The 14,309-nt window shown below is 35.6% G+C and overlaps 1 protein-coding gene across 1 annotated transcript in view; it reads left to right on the forward strand.

Moving 5' to 3' along the window:
- Positions 1-12,589, forward strand: part of BTAF1 (B-TFIID TATA-box binding protein associated factor 1) — a 102,222-nt gene extending 89,633 nt beyond the window's left edge. The window contains exons 31-38 of the mRNA XM_054572850.1: positions 759-900; positions 989-1,119; positions 2,796-2,921; positions 4,141-4,293; positions 6,865-7,076; positions 8,867-9,026; positions 9,387-9,557; positions 11,021-12,589. Of these exons, the coding sequence (XP_054428825.1) occupies positions 759-900; positions 989-1,119; positions 2,796-2,921; positions 4,141-4,293; positions 6,865-7,076; positions 8,867-9,026; positions 9,387-9,557; positions 11,021-11,164 (1,239 nt within the window). The 3' untranslated portion in view covers positions 11,165-12,589. The remainder of the gene's footprint in view (positions 1-758; positions 901-988; positions 1,120-2,795; positions 2,922-4,140; positions 4,294-6,864; positions 7,077-8,866; positions 9,027-9,386; positions 9,558-11,020) is intronic.
- Positions 12,590-14,309: the final 1,720 nt, after the last annotated feature.

A 14,309-nucleotide genomic window follows, 5' to 3' on the forward strand; every position in this document is an offset into this window, starting at 1 on the left:
AGTTTTCCATGGACAGAGATGGGGGAGTGGGGGAGGTGGGGCTGGGATGAAACAGGAGGCAGCTCAGGCAGTAATTCAAAGCTTTGCTTGCTTGCCGGTGCTTACCTCCTGCTGTAAGGCCCGGTTCCTAACAGGCCACAGACCGGTTCCATTCTTGAAGTTGGGGACCCCTTGGTTAAAGGGTGCGGTGGTACCTTAGGAATCACACATACTGGGAAAGCATCCAAAATGAGACCATTTCTTTCTCCCTCCCCCCCTCATCCTCCTCATGAAACTTCAGCAGAATTGGGAAGAGCTTCTGCCTGTTCATCATAACTCATAAATATTGGACAGACTTGATATATCACCAAACTCTTTTAGGTTTTTCCTTTGTTGAAGAAATGGTGATGTTGGCCAAATTCCTTAAATTTTGCCATTAATTTGAGTGTCAAAACTAAAAGAATCAGAAACACATTCATTCAAACTTCTGCTCTTTATGTACTACTTTATGCCAACAGTGGGACTTAAACACTATGGACCAAGACTTATCTGGTGGAGGAAACTTGAAATTTCTCTCCAAGCAAGATAAAGTATTTTCTCCAAGGATGCTGACATGAATTTTACACATTAAAATATAGGCTTATATTATACACCTAAAAATGTGGTGATAATCTCTCATCTGTGTCATTAGAATGGGCTTTCGTTAATGTTTCATTTTTTAAGTGTTAAGTAAATAATCCCAGTGCAAAAGGTAACACGTGTTCCTTTCTTGTATTCAGAACAACGTTTTGGAGCTGTGGTCATTATTTGATTTCCTCATGCCAGGATTTCTGGGGACTGAACGCCAGTTTGCTGCTCGATATGGTAAACCTATATTAGCAAGTAGGGATGCTCGAAGCTCCAGTCGAGAACAAGAAGCAGGTATGAGAAAGAGATAATTATATTCTCTGTACAAGTGGATATGATATATTTCTAACTTTTTTGAGCCATTTTCTCCTATTATTAACAGGTGTCCTTGCAATGGATGCACTGCACCGCCAAGTCCTACCATTTCTTTTGAGAAGGATGAAAGAAGATGTTCTGCAGGACCTGCCACCCAAAATTATCCAAGACTATTACTGTAATCTCAGTCCTCTCCAGGTTAGGAATCTGGTGATACATTTATTAGTGGAATGTTTTGAATAAGCCACAAAAGGATTGAATAAAGGGGAATAGCCTTTGGCTTATCACTCTAATCTAGCTTCTACTTCCCTAGACTTGAAAAATATTCTGTTTCAAACAGATGTCGATGATACCTAAGTGAATCTGTTTGTGTATGTGGGTACATTTGGATATGTGCATTTTGATTGTAGCATTAAAACACAAAATTCAGTCTCATAGTTGCTTTTATATGTCTAGTTAATTGAAAAAGTTGCAAGGTTAAATTTTGGAAATATTTCTTAGGGCCAAAAATCTGCCTATAATGTCTTATCCTCACAACAGTATTATAAGGCATCATCAATCCCTATTTTTAAAAATAAGGAAACTGAAGCTCAGAAAGCTAAGCAGCTTGTTCAAGGTTATATAGCTAATACATGTCAGGGCTGAGTTTCAAGCCTTGGGTAAGGGGTACCTCACCCCTTTTAAAGGATTATTGCATTGCCAATAAATTTTCAAAATTAAATTTGGCTTCTGCCCAGTTGTGATTTCGTACATAGAGATCATTATGAAAGGAATTTATTGTATGCCTTTCCTTATAGAGCATTTTGTAAGAGGAAACTATCTCTTACAGGCCATGTCCCACTAAGATATGGCCTACACTCAGAATTTTCTGTTTGAATACTTTATGTTCCAGGTTACTATTCATCAGTCTATTTCAGTAGTATGCATTGATGAGATAAATTAAAAATACATAGACATACCCCTACAAACCTACCTTCTTTCCTCTCCAGTAAATGGACAGTTAACCTGTTAGTATTTGTCTATACAACTTGAGTTTAGGGCAAGACACTAATCTAGATGCTAAGTATTCTATGACCATTTATCTTGTCTACCTCATCTCTCTGGTCCTCCATTCCTTATTTATAAAAATAAGAGTAATGTTTCTTAAAAGAAATACTTTATGGGCAATGAGATGAAGGCTTTTTAAAATACAATAAAGAAAAGGTGCCATATGAAAAAAGGCAGTGTTGATATACTAGTAATGGTGTTAAGACATGAGCATAAAACACATTAGTAGCCTGGAGGAAGGGAGTTGAGGAGGGAAGTGACATTGGCTTTATTCAGCTTTCATGGTTTTTATACTCTGACTTCTGTTCTTTAGCACCCTAGATTTTCTTGCCTTTGCACTGTTTTAGCATGTACAAGTACAGCCCAGACCCTAAGGTAATACTTCAGATTTGATACGCGTTCCCTTTTCAGGCAGCAGTATTCTTTTAAAAGTTGGTCTCTTGAAATGTACCTAGGGAGAGTCTTGATCACATAACTTCACTTAAGGGAGGTTTACTCATTTACTTGTAAGGGTTCAGGTTCTCTTTTACTGGTGTTGTATTTAGTGGTATCTTCTGAACGGAGCGGAACATTTGAATTTAGAACTATTTGACTAATTTTTTAATATTTTAGCAGCCAAACTTAATGTTATACTTGTTTTCTAAATATAAATTTAAAGGAATTTACCAAGATGCAGTGTATTATCTGTAATTAGTAGTGAAGTATAGGTGTCATCACTTAATTTCTTTAATGATGGTCAATTTAAATTATTGCTCTTACTGGCCTGTGCTAATTATTTTTTCAACAACTGAAAATACATATACTTCTTTTTTCGGGAAATTTTACAGGTTCAGCTCTATGAGGATTTTGCTAAGTCTCGCGCCAAGTGTGATGTTGATGAAACAGTTTCTACAGCTGCACTTTCCGAAGAAACTGAAAAACCAAAACTTAAAGCTACGGGCCATGTATTCCAGGTATAGATTCTAATCCACCTTTTAAGCGTTGCTTAAGAATATTCTTCAATGCAGCAAATTTTATTTTCATATTAATTTGTAATTACTAATTAACAATTTAATGTTAAAATTAAATGTAAAAAATGTAAGGTGCATGTGTCTATTACAGGAAAAGGGTTTTAGTATTGAGAATCTTATATTGAACACCTACCACAAGGCAGTACTTTTTTTAAGCTCAGGAATTAATTAAAGCAGTAGACAAAACAGATTCCCTCCCTTGTAGATATGAAAAATGAGTAAGTAAAATACATATTATGTAAGAGAAAAAAAGCAGAGTATGGGTTATCCAGTATAGAATTCAGGTTGTGATTTTTCATTGAGGGAAGAGGGATGAACTCACTGAGAAAGTGAAATCTTAGCAGAGATCTGAAGGAAGACTGAGGAATGGCGGATGTGTAGGGGGAAGCAATTCTGGACAGAGGGTACAAAAAGCACAGAAGTCCTGAGGCCTGATGCCTTGTGCTCAAGGGCATAGCATGATGAAAAAGACATGGAAAATGTCAGCTTACTTTTTTCCCCCGTTTGAAATGTTCCACTATAGGAAACCTACCAACCCCCCTTGCTACCAATAAATTAAATAGTGTAGCATTTTTAAAGATAGAAAAGGGAAAAGGTAGCTGGCTATAAAGGCTTATGTTTCTCCTACAGTTTCTATTAGAGTGCCCAACAGTCTCTTGAGCCTTGTTGGTGGAGCTTGCTACTACAAATCTCTATGCCAAGGGTGAGAGACAAATCATCACAACCCAAGTAAAAAGCAAAAGAGAAAAGGTGTGGCTGAATCAGAGAAAAGAAGGAAGAGATCCTATAGGGTTCTGATTCTCAAACACAACCACTTGAAATAACCACCTAGCTTCAAGCCAACACCCTGCCATAGACCTATCAAACCAGAATAAGACTCTTTCTGCCATAAGCAGCTCACTGTCTAGTAGGGAATACAGACATTAACAGTACAATTTATATAAGTTATAAATGCTCTCAAAAATAAATACAAATCGCACAAGAAATGCAGATGAAGGCATCACAAATGAGATATTTGAACTGGTTCCTGAAGGATGAGTGAGTAGGAGTAGTCAGAATAGGAAGGAAAGGCATTCTAAACAGAATAGAGTAGGAAAAGATAAGGTACAAACATCTGTGGCATGTGAAGTGGACTTTTATATAGACTTTTTTCCTTTTAAAGGCATTGCAGTACTTACGTAAACTGTGCAACCATCCAGCCTTAGTCTTAACACCTCAACATCCAGAGTTCAAGAGCACTACTGAAAAACTGGCAGTTCAGAATTCTTCTCTTCATGATATTCAACATGCCCCCAAACTCTCAGCTTTGAAACAAGTAAGTAGGTCTTTTAAGTGTTAGCTCTTAAACATTCCTAATCTAGGTAAAATTGCACTTCCAATAGATTACTGATATATCCACCACTTTGTTTATTTTTTAATTTGGTTTGTTAAGTTTTTGGTATAGCTTTTTAAAAAATTGTGGTAAAATATATATATGGCATAAGATGTGCTGTTTTAACCATTATTAAGTGTATAATTCTCTGATATTATTTATATTCACAGTGTGAACTGGTACCACTATTTATTTAAAAAATTTTTCTGTCACCCTGCCTTGGTGTGGCTCAGTGGTGGAGTGCTGGCCTGCGAGCCAGGGGGTCACCGGTTTAATTCCCAGTCAGAGCACATGCTTAGGTTGCTGGCTGGGTCCCCAGTAGTGTAGTGGGGGGAGGGCCATGCAAGAGGCAATCACACATTGATGTATCTCTCCCTCTTTTTCTCCCTCCCTTCCCCTTTCTCTAAAAAAAAATATAATCTTTAAAAATAATTTTTTTTCCTATCGTCAAACAGAAACTCTGTACCCATTGAACAATAACTTCCCATTCTCCTTTTCCCCCAACACTGGATTACCTCTAATCCAGTCTCTCTGGATTACTTTGTCTCTGAATTTTCATGTTCTAAATAGTTCATGTAAGTAGAGTCATATTTGTCCTTTTGTGACTGGCTTATTTCACTTGTCTTCAAGGTTTATTCCTGTTGGCATGGACTGGTACTTCATTTTTATGGCTGAATAGTTTCCATTACTACTACTATCATTTATATACCACATTTTGTTTATCCAGTCATAAGCTGTTTTACCTTTTGGCTATTGTGAATAACACTGCAGTGAATATTGGCTTAAAAGTATTTGTGTCTGTCTTTTCAGTTCTTTTGGATGTAGACCTGGGAGTGGAATTGCTGGCTGCATCTTACAGCAATTCTGTTTAAATTTTTCAGGAGTTGCCAAATTATTTTCCATTGTTTGTGCACCATTTACATTCCCACCAGCAATTTCTCCACATTCTCCCCAATATTTTTTTTTTATTATAGTCATCCCAGTAGGCTTTTTTATGTGGCATCTTGTTGATTTACTGTCCCTCATGACCAGTGATGTTGAGCTTCTTTTCATGTGCTCATTTGATATTTATGTATATTTGGGAAAACGCCTGTTTAAGTCCATTGACCATTTTTGAATTGGATTGCTTGTCTTTTGGTTGAGTTTTAGGGAATCTTTTATATTTTGTAGATATTAAACCCTTACCAAATATGATTTGCAAATGTTGAATATTTACTCCCCTTCCTGTATATTGTCTTTCCCTTTCTTGATAATGTCCTCCATAGTTTCTCATGAGAAATCAAGTGTTAATCTTATTGAAGAGGATCTCTTTTACATAACAAGTCACTTTTTTCTTTTTTTTTCTTTTTTTTCCTTTTAAGATTTTGTTTTTCAATAGTTTGATTATAATGTGTCAGTGTGGATCTATCTTTAAATAAAAATTGAATTTCATCCACATTTTAATTATAGTACAGGCTTTAAATTATTTTTAGCTTATACTTTTGCACATTACTTTTTTACCTGCAATTATTACTTAAACTAATCCCTTCTTTTAGAGTGCCTCTTGTCACCCTGAAGTGTCTGGAATTAAGAAGTTTAAGAACTCTGCAATTCAGGCCCAGGTTATTTTTGGCTATACTCATGGAGGGCTTTTCTAGAACCCTTTTACATTTCCCTAGATCTTTTCAGCTATTCAGAGTAAAAGTTCTGTCTCAGGAAAGTACTAGCTTGCTTTCTTTTATTTAAAATATGTCTGTTCTCTGAAGTAGAGGAAAAATCTTACTTGCTTTGAAAAAAACCTGGCAGTAGAAATAAAGAAATATGTTTATCAGCAGGTAATAGTGCCAGAAGTATCTAATATTGCTAGAGCCAGAATTTTAAAATTTCAGTAGAGTGGAATGAACTGAAACTCTAGGTGACATTTAATGGTGATAAGTAGAGTCAATTTTAAAAGAAAACACTTAGGTAAATATATAATAAATTGTTACACTTGGCAAACATTTTATATAGGGTAAAGTTGAGTTTGCTTTGATGGCAAGTTTTCTACACACCTGTATGAATTAGTTGCCAGTTAATAAAACTAATATGATCTTGGTATGATTAATGCATTGTAATGAGGTCATCACAGTTTCACTGTTGTTTTTTTTTTAAGATTTTTATTTATTTTTAGAGAGGGGAAGGGAGGGAGGAGGGGAGGGAGAGAAACACCAATGTGTGGTTGCCTCTTGAGTGCCCCCACTTGGGAACCTGGCCCACAACCCAGGCATGTGCCCTGACTGGGAATTGAACTGGCCACGCTTTGGTTCGCAGGCCGGTGCGCCCGCCACTGAGCCACACCAGCCAGGACAGATTCACTGTATTTCATATCAGTCAGACCAAATTTTGAGTATCATTTGTAGTTTGGTCACTATAAGTATATAAGTATATAACTAAAATAAATAATCTAGAAACCATTTTATATGAGGTATAGCTTGAAAAACTATTGCTTGCCTACTTTTATTGAACACCTGCGTAAGAATTTACTCTTTTTTCAAGTTGCTGTTGGACTGTGGTTTGGGGAATGGCAGCACTTCAGAGAGTGGCACAGAGTCTGTTGTGGCCCAGCACAGGATCCTGATCTTCTGTCAGCTCAAAAGCATGCTTGATATAGTAGAATATGATCTTCTCAAACCCCACTTACCCTCTGTCACTTACTTGAGATTAGATGGAAGCATACCTCCTGGTCAAAGGCATTCCATTGTTTCACGGTAAGTGGCTTGTAAAACTCTTGTAAATCAAGACTGTAGTTAGCATATTATTACTTACATAGAAGTTTGCCTCATTTAAAAATATAGAACTACAAAGCAAATTGATAAGAAAAGATAAACAACAAAAAATGTAGACCTACAGAAATATAGTTGAATAAATGTTTAAACAAAAAAGTGTGACTATATTAGGATAGCACTTTGAAAGATATGAAATTTAAGGCAACAATAAATAGGTATAACTACATTTCACCTCACCTTTTTGGGAGGAGTTTGGGTGGGAGGAAGCAAATAAATGGCTTAGCTGAGTTCCGTATCCTGATCTCTGTGTCTCTGCTAAGAGTTAGTTGGGAGTTGGCCCAACTAGGAAGCAAAATCAGTGAGTACAGTGTTTTGTAAGTGTGGCCTGCACCCTCTGCTTTAGAAATGGCAGATTTCTACATGCATATTCCTAGGTTCTGTTCCAGACCTGCTAACTTCAAGAGTAAGCATTTTTGACAAGCATCCTTAAGAGATTGTTAGGCACAATACAGTTAGAGATGTGTGAAAGGACTTTGGAGGCAGAGATACCTAGCTTTGACTCCTGACTCAGCTATTTAGGCAGTGTTCTTTTGGGCCTGTTTATCATCCACAGAGTCTGAGTCTTTCTAAAATAAGGTCAATGATAATATCCTCATAGAGCTGTTTTAACAATTGACAGTGCCTATAAAGTACAAAGCCCATTGTTTGTCTCATGGTGAGATGTAATAAAAGGTAGCTTGGTATTAGTGTTAGTTTTTCTTTTCCTAGAAGTTACTAGTGTCCTTTGTCAATATCTTCTAGGACTAGTACAATAGCAGCCTCAACAACTTATCCTGTACCTTCTGCAATTGATGCAGCCTTTTCCCCCATTGTCCTCTTCTGTCTCCATACATGAAAGGTTCATAGTTGAGTTTTGTCTTAATTATAATTAGTTTAATTACATTTTTGCAATTTAGTCTTTATCTGATACTCTAAAACATAATCCAGTTGGATTTATTTCTGTTTGTAAAATTTCTGACATGTTCTAGAATACATTCTTTCTGCTACTAAAGATGTTATGTACATGATGGGGCAAAAGTAGGTTTACAATTGCTGGTATGTGAAACAGTTTATTCTTGTATTATTTTCCATACGATCAAATGTGAACCTACTTTTGCCCCACCCTATATATTACTGGGTTGGCCAAAAAGTCCATTTAGTTTTTTCCATAAAATAAAATACACATTTCTCATTTTCACCAATAAGTTTATTGATTTGGATATTTTGAGTATGTCAGCTATCTTCCACATGGTAGAATGTTGATTGTTCACAATTAATGTCTCAGTTTGATTGCTATCAACTTCAACTGGTCTACCCAGTCATGGAACGTTGTGACAACTCTCCAGGACAAAACTTCACAAATCAGTTTTGACAGGTTCAGTCACAGCACCTTCTCCATACACTGAACAAATCTTTTAGCATTTCAGTTGCGTTTTTACCTTTCTTAAAATAATAAAGCATAATATGCTGAAAATGTGTATTTTCTTCCATCTTCAATATTAAAATGGCTACCCAAAAGTTCACCAATTTTGATAAGTTTTTTTAAATACATGTTGATGTGACACCTGTCACAATACAGTGTAACAAAATTGTTTTGGATTAAGTTAAAGATAACTAAACGCTCCTAAATTCTCATTTGTGTTCTTTAATTTTTATTAAATGTCCTATTTCTGTGATGTAGCTGCCTTAGGAAGAAATGTACTAATTATATTTTTAAATATCTATATTTTTAGGTTTAACAATGATCCATCCATAGACGTTCTCTTACTTACAACTCATGTTGGTGGCCTGGGGCTTAACTTAACAGGCGCTGACACAGTGGTATTTGTGGAGCATGACTGGAATCCCATGCGTGATCTACAAGCCATGGATCGGGCCCATCGTATTGGTCAGGTAAAAAGTCACCACTCACAGGTGTTAACCTGTGAACTGGGAAAACCTCTCAAAGAGACAAGAATTGGTTTAAGTTCCTACTGTGATGTTACAAATGTTTCACCTTAGGCAAGTCACTTAATTCTGAGGCATCACTTCCTCATGCATTAAATGAAGTGACTTGGGCTAAGAAAAGTGGTACACTCTCCATTCCTAATATTCTGTGATTCTTTGCAAACATTTTAAGCTCCTGGGGCCAGATAAAGAAAACCCAATCATAATTAGATGGTAGTTAAGTATGTAAGCCCCCTCGTTTGTTGAACCTCAAACCTTATCAATTAATTTGTGCTACAGTTGCTTAACTTCTTTTTCTTAATTCAGAAACGTGTGGTAAACGTGTACCGATTGATAACAAGAGGAACGTTGGAAGAGAAAATAATGGGTTTGCAGAAATTCAAGATGAACATAGCAAATACAGTTATTAGCCAAGAGAATTCTAGTTTGCAGAGTATGGGGACAGATCAACTTCTCGATCTGTTTACACTTGATAAGGTAACGGACTTACACAGTTTGCTTTCTCTTAACGCATGCACAGACTTCCTGGGAGTGCTTGGTGAAACTATTGAAAGGAGTGGCAAAAGGCCTTCACTTTAGTATCAACTAGACAACATTTTGAGGAAATTTTTGATATCCAGATAAAACTCTCCAGGATTCTAGGGGATGTTTGAAGTTTTGACTTTGATTAATGTCTCCAGTGTCTTGCACCAAGATTTCTTTCTTCAGTCCTTTCCTGCTGAAGGACATCTGTCACTGAAGTCAGCTAAACCTGGGTCTTTGTTTCTTGCCCTGCCTTCTGTTAACTGGTAACCTTAGGCAAGTTAACTCCTTTGAGCATCTACACCCTTGGGAGAATAACAGTGCCTATATTACTGCATGGTTATGAAGTTAAAATAATATATGGAAACACTTGGGAAGTGTAGCTAGTATAGATTCTCAGTAAATAGTAGCCATTGTTGTTATTGTATGATCCATAATCAAAGGATGCACCATCTGGAAGTATTGGTCAGTCTAATAATGTAAAATTAATGGGGTTGGATTTAAAGTCCTGCATTAGGTTGAGAAAATCAGCTGTACACCCATATAAATTATGGTGAGAACTGACCTTAGATAATGTAATTAAACGAGCTGTAATAACAGAAATGTAATATCCACATCTGAGGGAAAGTCGGTCCACTGTACTCCGTGTGTTCAGCCACTTTTAGAATATTATGTAAGTCCCTGAGAGATGGCCAGAATGCAGGTAGGCTCTTCCATCATGTTATGTAAGGTAACATTGAAAAAACAGGACATGTATCAGTATAACCTACCAAAGAGAAGGCTCAAAGTAATGTGGATTGCTGCTTTCAAATAGCTTCTTTTTTGTTTGAAAGAATATTCTTATGTGTGCCTTCTAGCAAGGAGAACTGGTCTTGGGGATGTTCCAGGTAAACAAGAACTGTTGCTATAAAGGATACTATTGGGACAAAGAGGAAAATTTGAATATGAACTGCATATTAGATCATTTTAATATATCAGCTTGTATTAAGTTTTCTTAATTTGATCTTTATATTTTAGTTTTTAGGAATACAAGCTTCTTTTTAGGGATAAAGGATCATAACAACAACATACTCTTGAATGGTTTGGATAAAAAGCTGATTATTATTGCGCTATATATTTAGCTCATACACACACACACACACAGATTACAAAGCCAATGTGACACAGTGAACAGTGAGTTCTTTGTACTGTTCTTTTTTAATTCTGTAATCTTGAAATTCTTCCCTTTCAAAGGTTAAAATGATAGATAAAATTATTAGGTCTTTAGGAAAACAGAATAAACTATCTTACGAACTTACCCATCACTTGAAGTATTTGTGGCATAAGTGCAATGTTAGAAACCAGTATGATATTTTAAAGGAATCTAATTTTTGAAGTTAATAATCTTTCATTTTATTTTTCTGCCAATTTTTCTTAAGGATGGAAAATCAGAAAAAGCTGACACCTCCACTTCTGGGAAAGCAAGTATAAAATCAATTCTTGAAAACCTGAGTGATCTTTGGGATCAAGAGCAATATGATTCAGAATACAGCCTGGAAAATTTTATGCAATCTCTCAAGTAACTATCAAATATTGTTAATGCAATTGCTGCTAGTTCAGTTACATTTCTGCTGATATTCAGCAAATTTCAAAGTTTATGGTGAACTTTTAGCTCAATGTGTAAATAGATCTGAAAAATATTCAGCATAACGCTGGTTCTTGTTTCACTGGGGGGAACAAGTTATTCTCAAATATTTGCACTGTATTAAATTTAAATGTTAATGTGAAATGGTTTAAATTTTACATGCTGAATAGCTGCAGAGCAGAGAAACCAAACCAGGTTTACATGTGCTACCACGAGGTGTTCTTACTGGGAACGAGCCTCCTGTCTTTACATAGTCACTTTGTACAGGATGAATATCCATGCGTAAGACTTTAGTGTTCATGTGCATTTTTTCTTTTAAATGAAACTTGTTTTTTATATATGATTAAAAATAGGGCTTTTTTGTATAAAAGGCCTTAATGAGCCATAATTTTAAGAATAATGACTATGATATTGGTCACTCTTGGAACATGAAAAATCTTCGACAATGAATTGAACATGCCCTTGGTGGAAATCTTTATATATTTAATGCAGATGCATAGTGTTTTTCAAGTCTTTAACATCATTTTGTCAACTTTTAAAATCTATCAATTATTCTAAACACATGTAATGGTCTATTTAAGGCTATCATAATAACATCCTATTAAGAGGGTGTTTGTTTTGTTTTGTTTTTAATTTATGTAATGGCTAGGACATAGCCAGATTCAGAGAACATATGTACGCAATAGGTTTCAATCATATATATATATATATTTTTTGTAACTATGAACATAATACAGTTTTCCAGAAGTAGATTTTACACTGTTTAGAATTCCAAAACCTATGGTGATAAGACTGTTTATTGAAGTAATGCATGACTGATGCATAAAAGGGAGAAATAATTCCTTTATATGTACAAACATACATAAATATACATATCTCTATGCACAGGCATACACCTATCCTGCATCCAAAAAGGTGCTAGGTATTGGTACTAAAATCATGTAGTCATTATACTGGGCAGCAATAATAACTGGGCCTGAAGCTGATTAACTAGTGTTAGAAAAGTGAGCTCAATGGTGAGGGTGGGTATGTGTGTATAGATGTGCATGTATGTCTATGTATATAATTTTATAAATTTCACACATAAATTAATACATGCCTGTGTGCATATATATATGTATGGGATATATTTGTATATACATGTACAGGAAATGAACATCCCCAAAGTTTGTGGCTGGCCATACACATAGGTATTGGTTTAAAAACCATCAGACCTCAGCTCTAAAATAACACTTCTGTTTAAAATCATTAGTTATACTGTTCTGCAGCATTTAGACATGGACATTTGTCACATTTCAGTAGCTTTGACAACCATACTGTACCATTAAACCTAGCATTCCACAGAGAATAATAAATAAGATTGACACTGTAAAATGTATGCAACTGTGTTTTATTTGTACAAAATGATTTTTAGAAAAAGATTAAAATGAGTAGCTTATGTATATAGATTCTAGAAAAACTCAACACCTTTTTCTTACTAACGGTTAATTGCTTCATTGTTTAAGATTTACACTCAAATTGTAAAAGATGGATTGAAAGGAAACTCCCGATTTTATATAGAACATCCATTGTATATAGCACTGGCTAGCTGAGCCAGGATTTCTGATTTGAAACTTTTTAATCCTTACCTGAGGATGTGTGTGTTGATTTTTGGGAGAGAGATATTGATTGGTTGATTCCCATATGCGCCCCAACTGAGGATCAAACCTGCAACTTTTTGTCATGTGAGATGATGATCCAACCACTCGATCAGGGCCTGAGTTTAATTTTTTAAATTAACTATTTATATGCTATTTCCATAAGCCATCTATTTAACATAGCTCAGAGTAATTAATATTTTCTAAGAATATGTAGGAAGCAGTATATTATTAAAGAAATAAGAAAATTCACACCATAAGTGAAAGTTGTTTCCAAATTGCAATAACACGGCTGGAAGTAAGATGTTGAGGCAGTTTAAATTTTAAGAGTAGTATTTCTAGTAGCCCAGACAGGCAAGAGTCATAGTAGGGCAGCCTAAGAATATTGGCTACATGTGGAGAATTAAACTGAGTCAGAATGATATTAAAGAAATTACAGCTGTTAATTTTGTGGCTGTGTTAATGATATGGTAATTTTTTTTCCAATATGTGAATGTGGGAAACAACAAGTATGAGAGAATGTTAACATTTTAAACTGTGTTTGGGTTCATGGATATCCATTATGCTGTTCTCCCTCTTTTTTTTGTCTCAGAAAATTTCAGTTAAAAATACCTATTCAGATATTATCAGTTGTCATGATATTCCTATAGGAAACAGTTTTTAGGACTAAAGAAATATTAAAATTTAGGGTTCTGTGTATAATTTTGCTATATGACTATATCCACAGACATTTCTCCAAAAATGGTTCTCGTCTTTCAACGGGAGCTTATAATAATAAGGGTTAAAGTCTGATGTTGGACTGATTGACCCAGTATAGTATAAGCTTATTCAAAAGTAAATACTTCAGTGAAGCTGTTTGAGAATGTGACCACTTATAGTATCCCCAATTTTGCCTCTAAGAGTAGAAATTATAAAAGAGTAATAAGCATTCCATCATTTCAAATAATCTCAATAGAATCTTCTCCCTAATTAAAGAAAAACCTCAATTTCCCAGAATATATGCTGGCATCAGTGGGCTCTAAGTGAAATCGATTGCAGGTAAATATGTTATCAAGTGCCAGAGTATTCAGTGTAAATCAATAAATCAAAAACTGGAGCTATGCCAATTAGCAGAAAATGTGTACTGTTGACACACGTAAGTGCCAGCCATCATCTCTAAGGAGACAAAAGTCGCCTCCTGCTTCAAGAAAAAGGATTCCTCGTCTCTGGTAAATTCCCTCAAGCCAGTGAAGTTGTTGAAGAACATAGGGACAAAGATCCTAATACCTTTGTAAGGATAAAAGACTTGGTTCCAGGCACGCAGGAGAAAAGGGAGTTATAACTTACTCCCTTCCAAACAGGACTAGCACAACTGTCTAGGAGCTCAGAAACAAAGTTCTCCATGAGAAATCAGAATCCCACGCTGCGCCACAGGTAAGTTGAAGGTCTGGGTATATGCTAAGTATA

This window comes from Pteronotus mesoamericanus, unplaced genomic scaffold, assembly GCF_021234165.1.
Source record: "Pteronotus mesoamericanus isolate MK-2021 breed Mesoamerican mustached bat unplaced genomic scaffold, CSHL_Meso_final contig_24, whole genome shotgun sequence".
Lineage (NCBI taxonomy): Eukaryota > Metazoa > Chordata > Mammalia > Chiroptera > Mormoopidae > Pteronotus > Pteronotus mesoamericanus.